Below are 21,259 nucleotides of genomic sequence, written 5' to 3'. Positions count from 1 at the left end.
TGACCCCATATACCAGAGCATGCCAGGCACTCCTGTCTTCCACTGCCTCCTGCAGTTTGGTCAAACTCATGCTGGTACCTCCGAGAACATTGTCCAACCATCTTGTCCTCTGTCGTCCCCTTCTCCTTGTGCAACATCTTTCCCAACATCAGGGTCTTTTCCAGGGAGTCTTCTCTTCTCATGAGGTGGCCAAAGTATTGGAGCCTCAGCTTCAGAATCTGTCCTTCCAGTGAGCACTCAGGGCTGATTTCCTTCAGAAACCAGTATTCATACTTTATTTATATTTTATTACTGCAGTTATCCATACTGTGGCTGCTACTTGTGCTACAGTTACTATTACAGTTACTAGGGCTGTATTCCTGTTCTTACTTCTGCCACCACTCAGTGAACATTTAGTGAATGTTATGGGCCTGGAAATGAAATGGGTTGCGTGCAGAGAGTTGGCAGGCTACATTAAGAGGATAGAAACAAAAGAAATATACAGTATAGGCAATGCATTGGTCTCTGAAACTCAATAAAATACAGTCGTACCTCTACTTACATATCCCTCTGGATATGGAATCTTCGGGTTATGGCCACGGCAAACCCGGAAGTGTATACATCCGGGTTTCACCACGCGCATGCGCAGAGGTGCTCGATTGCGCTGTGTGCGTGTGCAGAAGCGCTCCTCTGTTTACATAATTTTCGGGGTGCAAACGGACCCTCGAAACGAATTCAGTTCATATCTGGAGTGTCCATTGTATACAGTTTCACCACTAATGGTTAATCGGTCCTAGATTTACATGTAAAATCAGTTTGTTTATGAACATTTTCTGTAACAGTATTATTACTATTAATTAAATTTGTGTACTGCCCTACATCCGAAGATCCCAGGTCAGTTCACGAACGGAGGAAACTTCATTGCTTCTCTTACCTGACCGCCCAATAACTCATTCTGAGCACAGGCAGATAAAGCCCACCATTAAAATAACCTTGTTTCTTTGCTCTTCTAGTGGTGACAGAGCTGTTAACGTGGGTGCATCAGTATGAACTGCCTGCGTTGCCTCTGCAGGCCCAGCACCCACCGGGTTAAATGACTGACAACCCCGTACGTGAGGGGTTTATGCTCTGTGGCTGCACGGTTGTTAGGTCCATATGCCCAGTTACAAAATAAGCACTATTAGCAGGGATAAAAGAGCTGCCCTTAATAGCATTTTCTAAAAGCAGCCTGTGAATAGTCTGTTGACTCTCTTGGGATAATAGTCTGTTGACTCTCTTGGGACCCTTATTCCGGCAGAACACAGCACTTGTTTCATTACCCGGGTTGCAGGATCCTCTGCAGGGCAATTGGGTTCCTGAGACATGCACCCTTGTGCAAATTAATTGAAACAAACAATGTTGTTTATTGTACAGAACTCACATATACATGTACAAAACTCACATATATGTACATTAGTAACAGATATGATCGCCACCATTTTTAAGCAGCATTTGAACACGGTTCGGCATGGAGTCTATTAGTTTAGAACAGTCACTGTTGATTTTCGGATCCCTGTACCACACTTGAATCAGCGCCTGAATGAGCTTCTCCATAGTCGTACAGTCTACAGCACAGAGGCGACTTTTGTGTATAGCCCACAAATTCTCAATGGGATTTACGTCCTGGGAATTTCCTGGCCAATCAAGTACCTGAATTTGCTGCCGTGTCATGAATTTCTTCACCACTTTCGATGTGTGACAGGGGGCCAGGTCCTGCTGCAATATCCCAGTACCGTCAGGATACCTCTTTTCCAGCTCTGGAATAACACTCTTTCATAGAACTTAAATATATTGTGGCGAGCGCATCATTCCTTCTCTTGGCTGCAGGCTTCTGACACCATAATGATCAACTGACTTTTCATGTTTGTTTTGAGTACAGGATTACGAGTAAGATAGAAAACATGCTTTGTTTCAATTAATTTGCACAAGGGTGTAGATCTTGCACTCCAAAATTTCTCTCAGCTTTTAAAGTCAAAATCTTGGCACCAAGATTTTCTTCTACCTCCTCTTCTACCTCCACCCCTCCCCACACCAAATGTTGTATGTTCAAACTTTGCTGTGCTAGGAAGCTATCCACCTGGAGATGCAATTGGAATTGTTTACTTTTAGCCCATTCCGTTTTATTTACTTCCAGTTAATTGTGACGAGGGATGCGTTTAACATTCACTGGCTCCGATTTCATATGCATGACATCACTTCCGTGTTTCTTTCACACAAACATTTGTGCATATGTAGAAACACGTTTGTGCCTGTGTTCTGCGTAACATGTGAGCAAGCCTGTTCAGACTCCCCATCAATGTTTTTAAAACCACCCGTGTCGTTCACCAGGTATAAATGCCGAATAGGGAATTGGGATTCCCCATACAACTCAGCACCCTTAGCAAACTACATTTCCCAGGATTCTTTGGGAGAAGCCATGGCTGTTAATAATGCTTGGAACGTATGGTGTGGATATGGGCAGAGAGACCTAGTGAATTTGACCCACCCATTTCCAACTCCCAGGCCTGTCTTGTGCCTGTGAATCCCACCAATCCAGAAGTATAGAAATCTGGGAGACACGTGTCTCACCCTGGCATAGTTTGGAACATCACCCAGTTAAGTAACAAGGAGGATTTTAGCACTCATTTTATTCCATTTATTAAACTTGTTTGTTGCTTGTCGCCCAAAGGTCTCCGAGCAATTTACAGCCACAAAAGGAAGATATACAACACATAACCCCTTAGGAAACAATCTGGTAATAATCTGGGTGGAGTAATAATCTAGAGTCAGAATGCCTTTGAAAAGGACGTTCTGGGGTTTTTTAAATTTTTTTTTTTTAAGACTCACTTTCCGTGAATATTGCATGTATCTGGCTGTTTGAAAGTATGTGCTGAAATGACTGAGTTAGCCTCTTAAAGGACACAATCTGACTGCCTTAGTCTTTGTTCTTGAAGGACTTTTTGTCAGCCAAAGACTCTGCGCGAGGAAGTGCCTGTTTCAAACTTTGGCCACATTTCAAAGCCGCCTAGAGCGTTGGCGTTTACTAATCCCTTTCCAAAGTAAATATATCAATCCACTCCCTGTGTTTAAATATATATACAGTATTTAAACTAAACTGCAGGTGTCCATGGATATTTATGAGGTGAGCCCAATATTCCAGCAGTTATAGCAGTGAAATACATCCTGTGCAGGGAGCCAGAGGAGTCACGGGGGAATATTAATGCCGCTAGAATGTTAACACCTCCCAGACTGGAAAACATGACACTTAAGTTCAGCAGTGGGCTGGTGATGTCAGCTCCTAAATGCTAAATGTAACAGGGTTAGAGGGAAATGCTTGCAACTAAATAACTTGGGATTTATTTATTTTTTACTAGTTCTGCACTGTTGTGCTATCAGCGCCTTGTGCTTTATCGCTCATTTGTCCAAAAGCATAAGGTCTTGCCATCTTAGAGGACCCGGAGGAAACGGTTGCATGCAATCTTGCTTCAGGATTTTTGCAGTGTGCACATGATCTATTTTACCTCTCAGCAGTGCAGTCAGGTGGGTGTGTTAAGGGAGGATTGTACTGATAAAAGTATGCCTGTGCTGCAAAGTTATGTCAGTTGTGTGTGTCTGTGTGTGTGTGTGTGTGTGTGTGTGATATATAGATATCTCACAGTTGCTTGGCGAGTTGCGTAGAGCTAGAGAGCCCCTACCTTCATTCACATGAAGAGAGAGAATGGAAGAAGAAGAAGAAGAAGAAGAAGAAGAAGAAGAAGAAGAAGAAGAAGAAGAAGAAGAAGAATACAGTGGTACCTCGGGTTACAGATGCTTCAGGTTACAGACGTTTCAGGTTACAGACTCCGCTAAACCAGTAATAGTATCTCGGGTTAATAACTTTGCTTCAGGATGAGAAGAGAAATCGGACAGCAGCAGCGCGGTGGCAGCAGGAGGCGCCATTGGCTAAAGTGGTGCTTCAGGTTAAGAACAGTTTCAGGTTAAGAACAGACCTCCAGAACCAATTAAGTTCCGAGGTACCACTGTAATAATAATAATTTATTACTTATACCCCACCCATCTGGCCGTGCCTCCTCAGCCACCCTGGGCAACTCCCAACCGAATATTAAAAACACGATAAAACATCAAAAATTAAAAACTTCCCTAAACAGGGCTGCTTTCACATGTCTTCTAAAAGTCAGATAGTTGTTTATTTCCTTGACATCTGATGGGAGGGCGTTCCACAGGGCGGGGGCGCCACTACCGAGAAGGCCTTCTGCCTGGTTCCCTGTAACCTCACTTCTTGCTGGGAGGGAACCGCCAGAAGGCCCTTGGAGCTGGACCTCAGTGTCCGGGCTGAATGATAGGGGTGGAGACACTCCTTCAGGTATACTGGACCGAGGCCGTCTAGGGCTTTAAAGGTCAGCACCAACACTTTGAATTCTGCTCGGAAACGTACTGGGAGCCACTGAAGGTCTTTCAGGGCTGGTGTTATATGGTCTCGGCGGCCACTCCCAGTCACTAGTCTAGCGGGAAGAAGACAGGAAGCTGCCCTATACTGCGGCAGGGCATTCAGTCATCTAGTTCAGTGCTTTTTACACTGACTGGCAGCAGCTGTCCAGAGTTTCATGCTGGATATAAAGTTGAACATAAAGTATAGCCGTAAACAGGAAACTAAAGATTTCAAAACAAAACATTGCAAAGGAGGTCAGCTACAGAATGCACATTTAACGCAGCCAAGGTACCAAAAATAAAAATAAAAAATCTTTAACACTTCAAAAGAAAACATTACTGAAGGAAGTCAAATACACACTAAAAGCAGCATGATTAGCAAGAGAGTGAACATATTACCTTAAGCATAGAACATATCAGTTGCTATTTCTGCCAGTCCTGCCAATGGTGCTTCATGGCCAAGTGGTGGCTATGGAAGCTCAGGCTCGATAACTCGGGTCTGCACCAAGAGACAGCCAAGATGGTCCTTTTTTGGTGGAAACATCAGAGTAACATTGAGAGAAGTTAATATTGACTTTCGACAAGACAAGCAACTCGTTGCATTTCTTTCTTTTGGGCTATCGCAACTGATTCGGTGCCTCCTGAAGCTGGCACCTTTTCACAAGATAACGGGCACCCCTAAAATAATTTAAAGTGAAGTTCATGTCAATTGTCACTCAAATTAGAAATGGGTGGTGCTTGCCTTACACGCTGCACTAATCATATTCGCAGCAGGTGATGTGAAATCGTACGCAGGGCAAACCCATTGAAAGTAATGGACTTAAGTCCATTGATTTCCGTGGGCATGACTTACTTTGGATGTCACCCAGTGGCTTTAATACTGCCTTTTTATTTAGCGGCAGAGTGATCCTATAAGTGTCATGCTAAGTGCAAGGAGGTCCTTTGCAGAAGTTCCTCTGAGTTTTTCTTCTTCTTTTTAAACGTTATGCTGCTGGTCTCTTGTAGAGGATTCCAGACACTTGGCTTTTTCGAGATAGTAAGGGGGAAAGTTCAAGGTTGATAAAGGCATCGAATATGTGTGCTGCTTTAAAATCTCTTTTAGGATTCCAAAACAGGTCCCGTTCCTTAAACCTGCATCCTTAAGCATATTGGCCCACCCAAGCTACACTGATCGCTCATGAGACAATCATGGGATGCCTGCATAACTCATGTTTTAATTAGTGTAGCCCTAAGACACTAATTTAGTTCAATTTTATACCGACTGCATGTTGGTATTGTTAAGGTTTATGACCCAATGATTTACAAGGCATGATACATCTGAATTCAAATTGGATGTATTGATTGTTTAATTGAGTAAGAGGGCATGAATGTAACATTAAGCCACTGCAATGACTGTGGCAGTGGGGATGAGAAGGTGGTTCAGCTTCCTCACGTTTTTCTGTGCTGGAGGAGGGAAATCCCGATCAGTGAATTCCATTCCATATCTAACACTAGTTTATTTAAAATAGTTCATTAGTCATACTTCAGCCAAGGCCTCCCAAGCTAAAACATAGAAGAAAATAAAAACTGTACAGAAAACCCATGGTGTGATCACAACAGGCAACAAAATCTAACCCAGGCATCCCCAACCTGCGGCCCTCCAGATGTTTTGGACTACAATTCCCATCATCCCTGACCACTGGTCCTGTTAGCTAGGGATCATGGGAGTTGTAGGTGAAAACATCTAGAGGGCCGCAGGTTGGGGGTGCCTGATCTGACAAGAGAGAGAGAGAGAGAGAGAGAGAGAGAGAGAGAGAGAGAGAGAGAGAGAGAACCCCCAAAAGCAATTAAACTGAACTCTGGGGAGACAATTCAAAAGAGAGGGATGTCACAAGAAGAAAGACCCTAAAAACAGGAGCAAGGTTTTTATATACAGTGGTACCTCGGGTTACATACACCGCTAACCCAGAAATATTGCTTCAGGTTAAGAACTTTGCTTCAGGATGAGAACAGAACTTGTGCTCCAGTGGCACAGCAGCAGCAGGAGGCCCCATTAGTTAAAGTGGTGCTTCAGGTTAAGAACAATTTCAGGTTAAGTATGGACCTCCGGAACGAATTAAGTACTTAACCCGAGGTACCACTGTACAGCTTTATAATGCAATAGCATTCACTCCCCCCCCCCCCAGCTCAGTGGTGGGGGTCGATCTTTATATAGCCAAAATGGCACTGTTCACATGCAAAAGGGATGTATGGACATTTACCTTGATCAAATGTGTTGGAGCTCTTCTTATTTATTTATTTTTAAAAGTCTTATGCACTAAATTTCAAATTCCACTCCTCAGGTTTCAAATGTGCGTGGAACTGGAATCGGGAGCAATGGGTTCTGGGTAGGATTTGGGACAACAAATTAATTTCAACGCCAGGAAGTTGCTCCGGCTTTCTGTGGCAACTTTTAATGTGCCCTCTGCATGCATGCATTACAAAGCAGCGCAAACCTTGTCACATTCCATTACCTACACGTGCAACTTGTTCTTTTCTGCGCTGGCATGGAATCTTTGCTGTTACATCCATGGCGATACAACACCCCGACCTTCAAAGTTAATTAGCACTTTCTGTGTGTTTTCCAACATCCTGCCTTCGGATAAAGCAGGCTTGCAGCTCACAAAAAGATTCCCCCCTTCTATGTACGGTTTTGATTTAATGCCTCTCATCTGCAAGCCCATCAATATGGAGGGGGGAGATAAAATTGAGAATGCATAAAGAGAAAATGCTCCGTTGACATGGATGAATATCTCATAACCCTCTGTTCGCTTGGTAGCTGGATAGTGGCGGGTGGTAAGAACCATGGGGAGATAGAAAGGCCTTTGTATGTACTGTACAAGGTCTCAGATTCATTTTCCAGTATCTCTAGCCACAAGTATCTCGAGTTACTGTTGTGAGCCAGACTGGACAGTAGTGAGATCAGTGGTGTGACATCTTCCCACAAAGAAATAAGCTATTTGGAGAGGTTTCTAATTAGTTTCATAGTCAAACACTGGTCATTTGCAATTTGCAAGCTAGTAGTAATAAAGATGGACTCAACAACTGCATTCAGATTAACTGCAAACCATGGTTTGTCAATACAAGCGCAAGCTGCTTTAAGCTCCCATTCTTTCTCCTCTGTGAATGAGAGTTTAGAAGCTTTTGTTCTGGGTTCTCAGCAAAACATGGTTTACTTTGCATTTTAGTTTCTTGTTTATATATACACAGTGAAAACTATGGTTTGTCACAATGCCTGACCGCATCCAACAATTTTGGAGGCAATATACGCGAGCCACTTTTAATATTTGAACACATTCCATAAATGTCAAGTTGTATTATTATTATTATTATTATTATTATTATTATTATTATTACTGCTGTGGATTATGCATAAATGTTTGGTGTTGGTGACTATTTACAATTGCATTTGGAGCGCTGACAATCTTGGATGGATTTTGTGGATTCCTGAAAAGAGATACATGTATGTGTGCCCCTACTTTTGTGACATACACAAGAGAATGCTGACAATCACATTTAGATGACTGTCAACATCTACTGTGGTGTCTCTTGATTTCTTTAGACCTTGACAGAGTTCTGAGATTGTCAACATTCCCATGTAAATGTCAACCATCAACCGTTTTCAAACATTCACCATAACATATGTACATCAGAGTCCACAGAAGTCAGAGGGAGTTTTCCCGCAGTCTTTGTCTACTTCACTTCATTCACATGCTATTCAAAATTCAAACTTCAGATTAGATTAGGTTGCTTGACTTCCAGTAAATATGAACCTAGCATATGTGTGTTCTTATCTGAATATTCATAATATATTTCATTTGCTAATTTGGAAAGCCCGACTTGTTTCAGCTCAGGGTTACAGATCCCCAGTCAACGTGTGAAAATGGGTCAGGGCATTACCATCAGAACACTAGAGTTGTCGGCTATGGCAATCTAGGCACACAGCGAATATTCTGTGAGACAAATAAGAAAGCTCAGGGAACTGGACGCATCTTGCTAGTCTTAATATTCTGGTGTAGTCTCTGGTGTTGTGCCTGCCTTCTCAAACTGTGGTGCCCTCCAGATGTTTTGGACTGTGATTCCCAACAGTCCCAGCCAGCATGGCCAATGGTGAGCAATGGTTAGAGTTGTTGTTCAAAACATTGGTTGGGGAAGGCTGGTCTATATCTATGACTTATGCAGCTGTGATTTACACAGTACAGTGGTACCTCGGGTTAAGAACTTAATTCGTTCTGGAGGTCCGTTCTTAACCTGAAACTGTTCTTAACCTGAGGTACCACTTGAGCTAATGGGGCCTCCTGCTGCTGCCGTGCGATTTCTGTTCTCATCCTGAAGCAAAGTTCTTAACCTGAGGTACTATTTCTGGGTTAGCGGAGTCTGTAACCCGAGGTACCACTGTACTGAGATGACAAAGCTCTCAATCCGTAATAGGAACCCACTCCACTGAGACTGTACATGCAACACTCTCTTTTCCAGTCCCTTGACTGCGCTGCACTGTGCTTTTTTGGCACCGCCTTTTAATCCGATGTGATTTTTAGTTATTTTAGTGATTGATTAGACTTATATACCACCCCTCATCATAAGATCTCAGGGCGGATCACAAGATAAGAATACAGTGGTACCTCGGGTTGCAGACGCTTCAGGTTACAGGCTCCACTAACCTAGAAATAGTAACTCGGGTTAAGAGCTTTGCTTCAGGATGAGAACAGAAATTGCACGGTGACGGCAGCAGGAGGCCCCATTAGCTAAAGTGGTACCTCAGGTTACGAACAGTTTCAGGTTAAGAACGGACCTCCAGAACGAATTAAGTTCTTAACCCGAGGTACCACTGTACAAGGTAAAAGCACAAATAAATAGTTAAAACGAAAACAACAAGAAACAACCACAGTTAAAAGGCTGTACGTAGAATATTAATCGATCAAAGGCCTGGTCGAAGAGGAATGTTTTTGCCTGGTGCCTAAAGGGGTATATTGAAGGTGCCAAACGCACCACCCTGTGGAGGGCATTCGACAAACGGGCAGCCACCACAGAACAGGGGACCTTGACATCACCTAATGGTTGTGTCAGATCCTGGCCTGGGATGGGACATTTCAACCTCAGGACAAGCACACCACCACCACAACCCCATTTGCAGAAAGATTACTCCTGTGCTGTGGACACATATGTTTAGGGTTGCTGTATTTATTTTGTGGTACTGTTCTATGAATGGGGTGGGGGGGCACGTAATTTGTATTTAACATACTTTTACTCAGAGCAGGCCCATTGAAATGAATGCACATGGCTAACTCAGGTCCATTGATTTCAGTGGGTCTACTGAGTGAAAGTTAGTTGAATACTTTTTGTAACTGATTCGTTTTTTAAAAAAGTGTGTAGATTTTACTTAAAAAAGAAGAAGCAGAGTGGATTTAAAAGCAGTGGGCCTGATCCAGATATGCACCCCAAAATTGCTTGACGAGCACACATAAAACCTGTGCACCAGAGTTGCTGGGCACAGGGACATATATGCCATTTGCATTTGTCTGCAGAAGCGGGGCGTGTGTTGTTTTTTACATCTGAGCACAGATGTGTGCTGGGATCAGATGTAGGTAATTATTCTGAGTTGCACAAGTTCAGGATCTTCTGCCATCAGAAGTGGAATCTGCCTTCCCCATCCACATGGGCTATTCTGGGCTTCTAAGTGCAGGGAGATCCTCCATCCTCTCTCTCTGAGGTTGGGTGTTTCCCTTCCTCTTGTGTGAATTGAAATTCTGGGTATTTTTGCATTCACTAGGACTTCGCTAGATCGTTGTTGTTTTTCCAAAAAAGAAAAAAAAAAGCAGGGAAAGGGAAAAAAATCAATTAAGTATATTATATTAGTTAATATTGCCTTACAGTATGTTAATTAGTTCAAAAGCAACCTAAACATTTCAAAACAGTTTCTGATTTAAATCGTGAAGAGCAGCAATTTCGCCAACTGTAGGCTGACACTAGTCATGGTCCTGAATGTGTTGTGCAAATTATGTTAATTGCATGCAACTAATATATGTAAATCTACATTCCTTCAGAGCATGATGCACACCCAGTGTGGCCCTGGTTGCTGAGCAAGCTGCTCATGCTCTTGATTTTAATCAAGGCCTTCTGCTGGGTGATGATGCAAATCATGATTACATTAATCTACCCACCGTGGACAATGTGTTTAAAGAGAGTTATGCTCTTAGTTTACTATGGTAAATTTTTTTATTAGAGATATCGGGTATATGGTACTTAAATGATCCAGAAAAATATCTGTATTCAGTCAGTTGTAGCAAATCCTCCAACGATTTTTGTGGAACTGACCTCTTTATCTTAGCATAAGCTTTTGTTGGCCAGCACCTAATTCATCTGATGCATGAAGCCACGTGGCTGTAGAATCAGTTGCAGTACTCTATGAGAAAGAGGCCGTGAGAAATTACACAGTGTATTTTACCATGCTGATTTAAACAGTGATTTAATTGATCCACAGAAAGCTTATCACCTGACCGACTTCATTTTCATTCTTTAGAGCCAAAATCAGAGGAGCATGTCAGACATGAGTTCTTTACATAAGCCAAAGCAAATACCTCAGGCCCCTCCAAGTTAGAACTTGGACAGTGTTCCATTGTTAATCTTTTGGTTCATACACAATAAGATAGCCAACCTTGAAGACAAGTAGTGTCGTTTGCTTGTCATTAACAAACCTTATTTGGAGATTAGTTTTCAGCAAAGCCAGAGGATAGACCAAACCATGGAGTCTCCCACTGAATATCGATATATGCGTTGTTTAAATGTTCAGAGACAGTAATATATGGGAAACCATTAATGACAGATCTTTCGACATGTCTCTTTTGACCATATTTTTCTAGATGGATGGTTGTGTTAATCGGTTGCCCAGGTGGGCAAGAAGTAGATCAGGATCTAGTGGCACATCTCTTGGTGATCTGCATTAGATCAGCAGGGATTTCTTACTCATGGTACTTTGACCATAGCAACAGCAACATGCTGAAATGAAAAGAAAGATTACTGTAGCATCTTAAAGACTAACAAATGTTTTTATATAGCACAAATACTTGTGGAATACGACCTATGTCACCAGATGCATGAAGTATTGTCCTGAATTATGCTTCAAAATTTGATGAAGTGGACTGTAGGCCACAAAAGCTAATGAATTTGTTAATCTTTAAGGTGCCATGAACCTCTCTGTTGCTTTCTCTCTTTCATGTTATGGATTTCTGTAGGATTCCAGTTATCTGAATGACTGAATAGCCAGAGTTCCTATTGCCAACAATAGCATAGCATGGTCATTCTCAGGGATTATATCCAAAAGGATTATATCCATACTAATTATCCATCCATTCTGTCTTTGTTTTTAAAATGTAGTTATTACTGCCATTCACACTAACACCTTCATTGTGTTCTCTCTCTCTTTTTAGGGCCGTTGCATGAACTTCACCCGAGTTCAGTCTCAGTAAAGGAAGGCAAAGAGGATGAACCACTTCTGCGATGCAACCAAAGAACGACAACAAAGCACTTAAACAAAATCCTCAGAACAACTTCAGCCTCTCAGCCTGGAAGTTTTGCTGCATTTGATTCCACCGCAAGCCACCTACTGCCGCACTAAGCTCTGATGCCCGCCATTTTCTTCTCAGCTTGTTACCTCATGCAGTATTCATTACCGTATTATATTATTTAGGAACATAGGAAGCTGCCATATGCCAAGCCAAACCATTGGTCTGGTGCATTGTCTACATTGACTGGCAGAATTCCAGATGGGAATCTCTCCTGGTCCTCCTGAAGAGATGTTGGGGACCGAACCTGGAACCTTCTGCATGCAAAGCAGATAACTCTGCCATTAAGCTATGGCCTAAAGGTGATGTTATAAAGTGTGCGCCTCTAGGTTTTCAACGAAAGATCCGTTCCAGGAATCACAACCGAATGACCAATGACTTTGGCTTTTGTTGTTATTGTAGCTGAACAATATGCACTCGAGCCTTCATGTGCCCCTAGTGGGAGCTGCCTTGTTTCTTGGACGCGACGACAGCGCTTGCTACTCAACTAGGAAACTCTTCGCCACAGGCAGGAGACTCAGATTCCCACCAGGCTTGGGAAAACGCAAGAGTTCATTGCCTCTCAGCGATGTCATGTCACGAAATCCTTCCAAGTCCCATCCCAGCCCCCTCCACTGCCACCCATCGGAGTGTGCCTTACGGGAACCTTCTGACTGAAAATCTTGTCACTTTAACACTGAGCAGTGCACATGCATGACAAAATCGTAGACGTGGTGCCTCAAGGTATTGGTGGCAAGCGAGACTTTGCCCTTTAGTTTCTGAAGACACCTTTCTTTCATTATGTACCCAGGACAGGAAGGAAAATTAATAGAGCGTTATTCTACAGGAAGACAGCCTGTAACCAGGGATCTGGAGCAGAGATTGAGGGACTGACGCTACCCCAGGCTTTGGCAATGTGGCCGATATTTTCCCCTCTCTAACTTCCCCCTTTTTTGCACTCGGCACTCGCCTCTGTAAACATACCTAGCCATTCTAGGCTTATGTATTGTTGTTCTTGTTGTTGTTGTTATAAGATTGGAAAAAAGCCATTGCCACAACGCTGGCATCTCAGGGTCCTTTTCTCTCTCCTCTCCAACCCCCAACCCCCACCCCACAAATCTCCAAGGGCTCTTCAGCGTCACAAGCCAGCAACTCTCTGTGCATGAGAATTTCAAAGTTTAATTAATATAATTAAAGGCAACAGCAAGCAGCAGCCTGTGAAGGTTTTGCTCATCTTTTTTATGCCTTTTGACATTGAATGACCTATTACTGTATGCGCATTACTCAGTTTTTTGAGGGGGTACCATGCTTTGGTGGAAATTCAACACTGGGGCCAAGAAAGGAGAGAGGGAGATGGGAGACGAGGCGCCTCCTTTCCTCAGTTTATAAATTAAATGTGCTGGAGTGCCGGCCATTGGTAAAACGTTGACAAACTATGTATTCTTATTTTTTTTAATGGAAAAACCAGTGTTGTGTCACGTCGGCGGTGCCAAATTATGTTAGCGTGAGTGGAAGCACTGTGGGGGAGGAAGGAGGCAGCAGCTGAAGAAAAAGGCTCAAATGATCCAGTCACTTTCGATACTGTACTTCAGATGCAAAATGGATATTCGAGTCGAAACCTGACAAAGTGCGCGTACTTTGATGGGAACCGGTATAGACAATGACCAGTGGCTGGGTCAGTGGGATGTCTCTCTGCGCGCAGGGAGGCTTATCAAATGACACTAAAAATAAGTTCACCAACCATCACGTCTGAGGGGAAAAGGCGAACATTTCACGTTCGGTGGGCATGCCTGCGCGGAAGACGGGAAAGAGCGAAAGGGATGCGTGCTGGTCTAATTATCCCCTTTGTTGCTTTTCATTGAAATCCCAAGGGGCGTGGAATAATTCCCCTTTGGTTGGTGGCCAAATTTGCGGCTCTTCCCAAAGCAAGACTCCCGCCACACAATGTAGCCTCTTGCTTAACAGCTATTTTTGGCTGGAGATTGTTGACATCGCCGGTAGCGTTGCCAACACCCCGTGTGAGCTCGCACGGATGAAATCCTTTACCTGAGGTGCTACTACAAGTCGTTCCACTCTTTTTATTTAAGCCCTTCTCTCCAGAGCCAGTGCCTTCTTTTTGCTGGGGGGGTTACCGTCTTCCTTGACTTCTGGCTTCGACCAGGAGACCCACCTTCCGATGTCATCGCATGAGTTTCAAGAAGGCATGTCACAGGCTAACTCAGGGGATTTACGCTGGCTGTACAATTATTTAAATTTGTCAGATGCTACAGCATGGGCGATGCGCAGTGTTAGCAATGTAAATAAGACAGGGAAATGTGCCGCCGCCATCACTTTCGGCAGACTCTAGTGGGGATGGAATTGGAGCTAAGATCAGATCTGCAGACCCTTTCGATGGGGTCAGAGTACGACGACGCTGTCCGTTTTATATCCAAAATATGTAACACTTGCAGTTCCCTCACAAGCAGATATTTATATTTTACTGCAAAACCTTGGTTATATCTGTGTAAATTCTGACTTCCTCTGCTTACGGTGAAAACCAAACCATGTACATTTTCTGATTTGCTGCTCTGCACATACCTGGGGAAATGGTGCTATAGATTTGGGTCAAGATATTGAACCACCGAGTGTGAAATTTGCAATCAATTCAGACATTGAACATGAAATTTTGCCTTTGAAGTGAAATGTTTAGGAGAGCAAATAACCTTGACACACCCATGGCTACCTGTAAAATAGCATATTTAAAGCAATTTCTTTATTTTCTTTCTAAAATGATTGCTCTGTGTTGCAGAAAACTAAAACCAAAACGAATATTTAAAAGGAAGACATGGGCAATATATTTGTGGCGCTCCAAAGGGCCATATTTAATGTTGATCATATAGTTCCATCTTTATGAGTTTCTATTTCCAAGAAATAAAACACTGAAATGTGGTTATTTATCATAATAGTCCTTCATGCAGAACAACAAAGGTTTCTCAGGGTTTAACATTACATGGCGTTCGTTATTTTATGAAACCTTTTTTGTTACTCATGTAAAAATACTTACAATATTTAAATATATGTAGTAGCTGAAATGCATATTTTTAAATATTGATGGAAATAGGGACATAATTTAATGCCTACTTTTTTTAAAGCCCCTGGTTTAATAATAATCACGGGTGTGTTTACCAACTTCATGTGCAGTGAGCTTCAATGCAAATGTACCAAAGCATTATTAATTTAACAGAGTTTATTAAATGTATTAAAGCTATATGTTTATAAAATTATAAGAGTCATCTCTATTAATCGCTGAATGAGGTTTCATGGCATTCATGATGGAGTCATAACACTTTGGTAAGATGCAGATGTCGATATCAACAGCACAATTTGGGGAAATAAAGACATACTTTTCTTCCAGTATATTTCTAAAGTACAGAAGAGGACTCGGGGGGTTACAGGACTCCCAGGAACATCATGAAGGGCCTGTGTGTATTTGTGTGTGCACACGCATGAGGGCTTGTGAAAAATAGGTGAATGCAATGGATTACAGTAATACATTCTATGGTGAAATTTCAAAACAAACATAGTAATCCCACTTACATATGTAAATATACAAGTCATAATGGAGCTCAAGTTTTATTTTTCTTACCAAAATACCATTAAAATGAAAATATATTGGCTTGTGCATCAGCTAGGGATGGCTGAATTTATTTGGCCAACCCCAATTGATTCACAAGCCAATGTATTTTATTTTCTCATTTTTCACTCAGGTTCCATAGCCCATATTCCCACATCAGTTTGTGTGTGTGTGTGTGTGTGTGTGTTTTTAAAAAAGTCCTCATGAAAATTCATCAGCATTTTAGTGCGAATTGCTCACAATATACACGTTTTGCATGCATTTTTGCACATTATAAACATGTTTGCAATTTTCCCCGTATATAATGCATTATCGTGTGTTATTTTCACATTCTGTGACCTGTTGAATGTGTTTGTGGAAGGCAAGGGGATTGTTGGTTTGTTTTTGTTCTTCTATGATGTATTTTGTGTTCTCATTTTGTATTTTTATGCCGTGAAAGTCACCCCGTGACCTTCAGATGAAGGGCAGTATACAAATTTAATTTATAATTATAATACATGCATTCATATGCACACTAGTATTTCCAGTGATGTATTCGTCCTTTTCTAAGCTACCATCTCAAGGTGATTGACACATGAATAAAAAACTGAAAACACAAAAAAGCTGAAAACACAAAAACAGCAAGCATGTTTAAAAAAGACTAAAACCCTAACAAAGAGGAGCTGGTGGTAAAAAAAAACATTTAACCGCCTGGGGAAAACCTGTCAGAATAAAATTGTTTTCTACTGTTTCCAGAAAGTGTAAATTGGGCAACTGTTGGATCTTGACGGGAATGCTATTCCACAGAATAGGGGCAGTCACACTAAAAGCCCTGCACCAAGTTACTTTGCATTTTTATACATCATAATTATATTAGCAAACTGCAAATTTCAAAAGATGGTTGTGTTTTCGTTTGCATATTGTTTCAAAAGTGCTGATTTAGTAGATGCACCTTTAAATGTGAACTGAATCAAATTTCTCCCATCCCTAGGAACAATATACCAAGTTTTCTGTTGGACTCTGATGCAAAGCTCAGATACCTAGATAGGGAAATGGAATCTATTAAAAGCTGCCTCGCTTCCCCGCAAATATTTTACTTCTCCTTTTTCTCCCAAATCATAGCAACACATATACAAACACATCACAAGTTCTTCAAAGTATTGCAATTGTCTCTTGCGCTTAGATTCACCAGGTTATTTCTGGTTAATATTTTGAGAAGAGCAAATTTTACTACCATTTCATCAGCCAGACACAGCCTTGTACGCATAACTGTATTTCTGCCTTAATCTTCATTGTATGAGGAAGCAATTATTTTATTGTTGGTCACATACAAATAATGCATGGATATGAATTGCTTACGATTGCCTTGTGAGGAAAGCAGATCATTGAGTGCTTCTTAAAAGGAACACTATCGTGTTGAACTGGTATTCTGTCAATAGTTGAAATGTTTCACAAACGAGAGAAAAAGCTGGTGTTAACCAAAGATTAAAATTCATTTATTTCAATGAGCCTTATGGAACTCAGCTAGTGTGCATTAGTGAGTTATTGCAAGAGGCTTAGAATGCATACAGCGGGCATGATCATTCAACAAACCACTGCGATCAAGAGATATATAAATACCTCAAATAAATAAACACTGAAATTTCCCTTGATTTAAACACATCAGGTTAAAGGACACAATTTCATTTGCCCATTGATAGCTGTGGAGCTTAAAGCTGCCTAATTGTACCCATAACTGATAAATCAATGCACAGTCCTATAGATTGTGCCCATTTGAACACAGTTCTTTTGCTGGAAAAAAATTGTGGCATTCTAGTGGCACCGTAAATGAATACCTCTGGCCCTGCTCCCAGCATGAAATTTAGGAGAAATCCTGCGGTAGTTCTTTGCCAATGCGTAGCTGTGCTGGCACCGGAAGCTTTGGAATTAGGGTTAGGGTGAAAGTGTCTAATTGTGGTACCATCACCTCCTTGTTTCAAAGAAATCTTTGCCTGCACCAAATAAGGGTTTTCCTTTATACCTTAGAGTTTTCTTGTACTACCGTATTGCTGGTGGCTTGCTGAGATTGACCACCAGAAGAGGCCATGGGAATCTGGGCAGCCAAATTTAAGGAGGATATTGACAAGCTGGAATGTGTGCAGAAGAGTGCAACCAAGATGATCAAGGGTCTGGCAACCAGGCCTTATGAGGAACGGTTGAAGGAGCTGAGTATGTTTAGCCTGGAAAAGAGGAGACTGAGATGAGATGTGATCAAGGTAAAGGGACCCCTGACCATTAGCTCCAGTCATGGCCGACTCTGGGGTTGCGGCGCTCATCTCGCTTTATTGGCCAAGGGAGCCAGCGTACAGCTTCCGGGTCATGGGGCCAGCATGACTCTGCCGCTTCTGGTGAACCAGAGCAGCACACAGAAACACCGTTTACCTTCCCACTAGAGCAGTACCTATTTATCTACTTGCACTTTGACTTGCTTTCGAACTGCTAGGTTGGCAGGAGCAGGGACCGAGCAATGGGAGCTCACCCCGTCACGGGGATTTGAACCGCCGACCTTCTGATCGGCAAGCCCTAGGCTCTGTGGTTTAACCCACAGCACCACCTTCAAATATCTCAAGGGCTGTCACGAGGAAGAGGGAACAAGCTTGTTTTCTCTTGCTCTGGAGGGTAGGAGTCAAACCAATGGCTTCAAGTTACAAGAAGGAAATTCCAACTCAACATCAGGAAGAACTTTCCGAAAGAGCTGCTCGGTCTGCCTTGGGAGGTGGTGGGCTCTCTCGTTCCTTGGAGGTTTTTAATCAGAGGCTGAGTGGCCATCTGTCATGGATACTTTAGCTGAGATTCGTGCATTGAAGGGGGTTGGATTAGATGCCCCTCGGGCTCCCTTCCAACTCTACAATTCTGTGATTCTATGAATCTCTCATACAGTGGGACCTCGGGTTAAGAACTTAATTTGTACTGGAGGTCCGTTCTTAACCTAAAACTGTTCTTAACCTGAAGCACCACTTTAGCTAATGGGGCCTCCCACTGCCGCCACATGATTTCTTTCTCATCCTGAAGCAAAGTTCTTAACCTGAGGTACTATTTCTGGGTTAGCGGAGTCTGTAACCTGAAGCGTCTGTAACCCGAGGTACCACTGTATTTGTGCAGGCAACCCTGGGCTTGATTTTATGCCCTGCATTTGAGAGCACAGATTTGGGGTGTAAATATTCCGCTTTTTCTTCAAAGCAAAAAATAAAAAATGACATGACACAACAACAACAAGAAGTCATGTGTGAGGAAGAGGTGGAGGTTCCAGAACACTACTATGTTTTTTAAAAGAAAGAAAGAAAGAAAGAAAGAAAGAAAGAAAGAAAGAAAGAAAGAAAGAAAGAAAGAAAGGAAGGAAGGAAGGAAGGAAGGAAGGAAGGAAGGAAGGAAGGAAGACTCATCAGTGGGAAAAAGGCAACCCTAGGATGATTTATCAGCAAAGAATAACCAATGGTGACAACAGTGTTGGCAGAAAAGGGTCCGTTTCAAGAATCTTTGCCGCATCAAGTTTGTATTTACTCATTCTGGTAATATGATGATTTAATTAGTTGGTGCCTATCTGAGGTTAAATGAATCGTTATTTTGTAAGCATTCTGTTTCACCTGGTATTTAATTTAACCAGAAAGTGGTGCGGGTTTTCACTGAACATTCATCTCCCAGATTTAAACAAAGGAGACAGTTCAGGCTAGTTATTAAAGGAGAAAGAATGAGAAAATGCCATAAACAGCTTTGTTCTGGGGAGAGGCTGGGTGGGGGAAAGAAAAAGCCCAAGGCTGGAAATGGCTAGCATATAACTATAATATATTTTCTGCTGCTTGATTTCCACCTTATATATATTTTTTCCATGCCATCCATTCTTAAATGCTTATGTAATTGTTTACATAACACTGGCTCATTAAATAAAAAGAGAAATTCTGGAGAAATTTGCCCTATTCTTCAGATAGACAATTTGGCACATACACACTGATTTGGCCCTACAAAATAGTCTGAGTTTATGGGACTGCTGCATTGATGAAGGTCTGTTCATGCTGATTGACATTCAGCATCATTATAAACGTACTAAATTCTGGGACGTTCCAGTGAAGCTGATTGTTGGAAGGTTTTGCCGAAATAGGCAAAAGGAAATACGTACTTCTTCATGAAGCGCACAGTTGAAATGTAATGTAACCACACAAGGTGTAAACTTCTGAGGATGGTATAACTACCAAGAGACTGCTCCACACCCTGCTGATCTCAACATGTAAGAGGGTCTTTCAGCTATTCAGGGCCATTTCGGTCTTTAAACACTAACGTAAACTCTCTGGTAATAATGTGGGAACAAAGAGCATACCCCAGCTATGTACATGCTCCTTCCAGCAGGGTAGGAGTACAACCCCATCCAGAAGAGACCAGCTCCTCATTTCATGCGCCCAGGAACCTGGAACACATAATGCCTCCATCTTTGAAGGGTTCAGCTTCAATTTATTGGCTCACATCCAGCTTATCACCGCTTCCAAGTGCAGGTCTAACACCTGAAGCACCTCTTCTGATTCCGATGGAACAGAGAGACGTAACTGGGCATCATCCATGGAATCTGCAGGTGTTCAGTTAATATAAAATGGGAGATGGGTGGGTAGTGCGTTTTTGCGGAGGGAAGAAGAAGAAGAGTTTGGATTTGATATCCCGCTTTATCACTACCCGAAGGAGTCTCAAAGTGGCTAACAATCTCCTTTACCTTCCTCCCCCACAACAAACACTCTGTGAGGTGAGTGGGGCTGAGAGACTTCAAAGAAGTGTGATTGGCCCAAGGTCACCTAGCAGCTGCATGTGGAGGAGCGGGGAATCAAACCCAGTTCACCAGATTACGAGTCTACCGCTCTTAACCACTACACCACACTGGCTTGAATGACTTCTGTTGTAGTCAAAGTAGGAGCATTCCCTGTAGGGCAGGGGTCGGCAAGGTTTATCTCGCCTGGGCCACTTCATCAGCTGAGATCCCTCCATGGGTCAGATTGCACGAGCGCACAAGCGCCCGCAATTTCCGGTGTCTGCGCATGCACAGAAGAGATTTCTGATTATGAAATTATACATGTTTATATGTTTGTATGTTTTTGTTTTGTGTATTGTTTGTTTTTATTATGTGTTTGGAAAATTAATAAAAAATTATTAAAAAAAAACAAACAGAAGAGATTTCTGGCGCCACAGAAGTGAGTCCCCGTGCCACACTGCGCTGGTTTAGTGCAGCGAGCGGGGACTTGCCAAGTGGGTGGCTCGGTTCGGGGTGGCTCGGGGGCCAGTTAAACGACCCCTGTGGGCTGCTTGTAGCCCATGGGCCTTAGGTTGCCTACCCCTGCTGTAGAGAGATATGTGGGCTGTAATGAACTAATGCATTAACAATAAGCTGCTTTGAGAACATCCTAGGGCAAACGGGTGGGATAGAAAAGATTAAAGAAAACAATGTTTTACACTAGAGATGCTGCACATGCACAAGTCACCAAGATTTCACATGAATCACTAGTGTTTCCTCTTCCCTTCACGTGTTTCAGATCCAAATCAAGCTGTAAATCTCTTGGCAAGCCAGTGAAGAAGACTTGCAGGCTAGCATTGCACCTCCAATAGCTCAGAGACTAGATTCCTGTGCAAATCTTATCTTTTTAAAAAAGTTTTTTTATTGAATTTTACA

General features: G+C 42.4%; 1 protein-coding gene across 1 annotated transcript in view; it reads left to right on the top strand.

Annotated features, from left to right (window-relative positions):
• ANTXR2 (ANTXR cell adhesion molecule 2) overlaps window positions 1-15,244 on the top strand; it is a 149,292-nt gene extending 134,048 nt beyond the window's left edge. Inside the window, exon 17 of the mRNA XM_028743825.2 lies at window positions 11,871-15,244. Coding sequence (XP_028599658.2) covers window positions 11,871-11,909 — 39 coding nt within the window. The 3' untranslated portion in view covers window positions 11,910-15,244. The remainder of the gene's footprint in view (window positions 1-11,870) is intronic.
• The last annotated feature ends 6,015 nt before the right edge of the window (window positions 15,245-21,259 follow it).

The sequence above is a fragment of the Podarcis muralis genome, chromosome 9 (assembly GCF_964188315.1).
Source record: "Podarcis muralis chromosome 9, rPodMur119.hap1.1, whole genome shotgun sequence".
Classification (NCBI taxonomy): domain Eukaryota; kingdom Metazoa; phylum Chordata; class Lepidosauria; order Squamata; family Lacertidae; genus Podarcis; species Podarcis muralis.
This window is presented reverse-complemented; position numbering and strand designations above follow the sequence as displayed.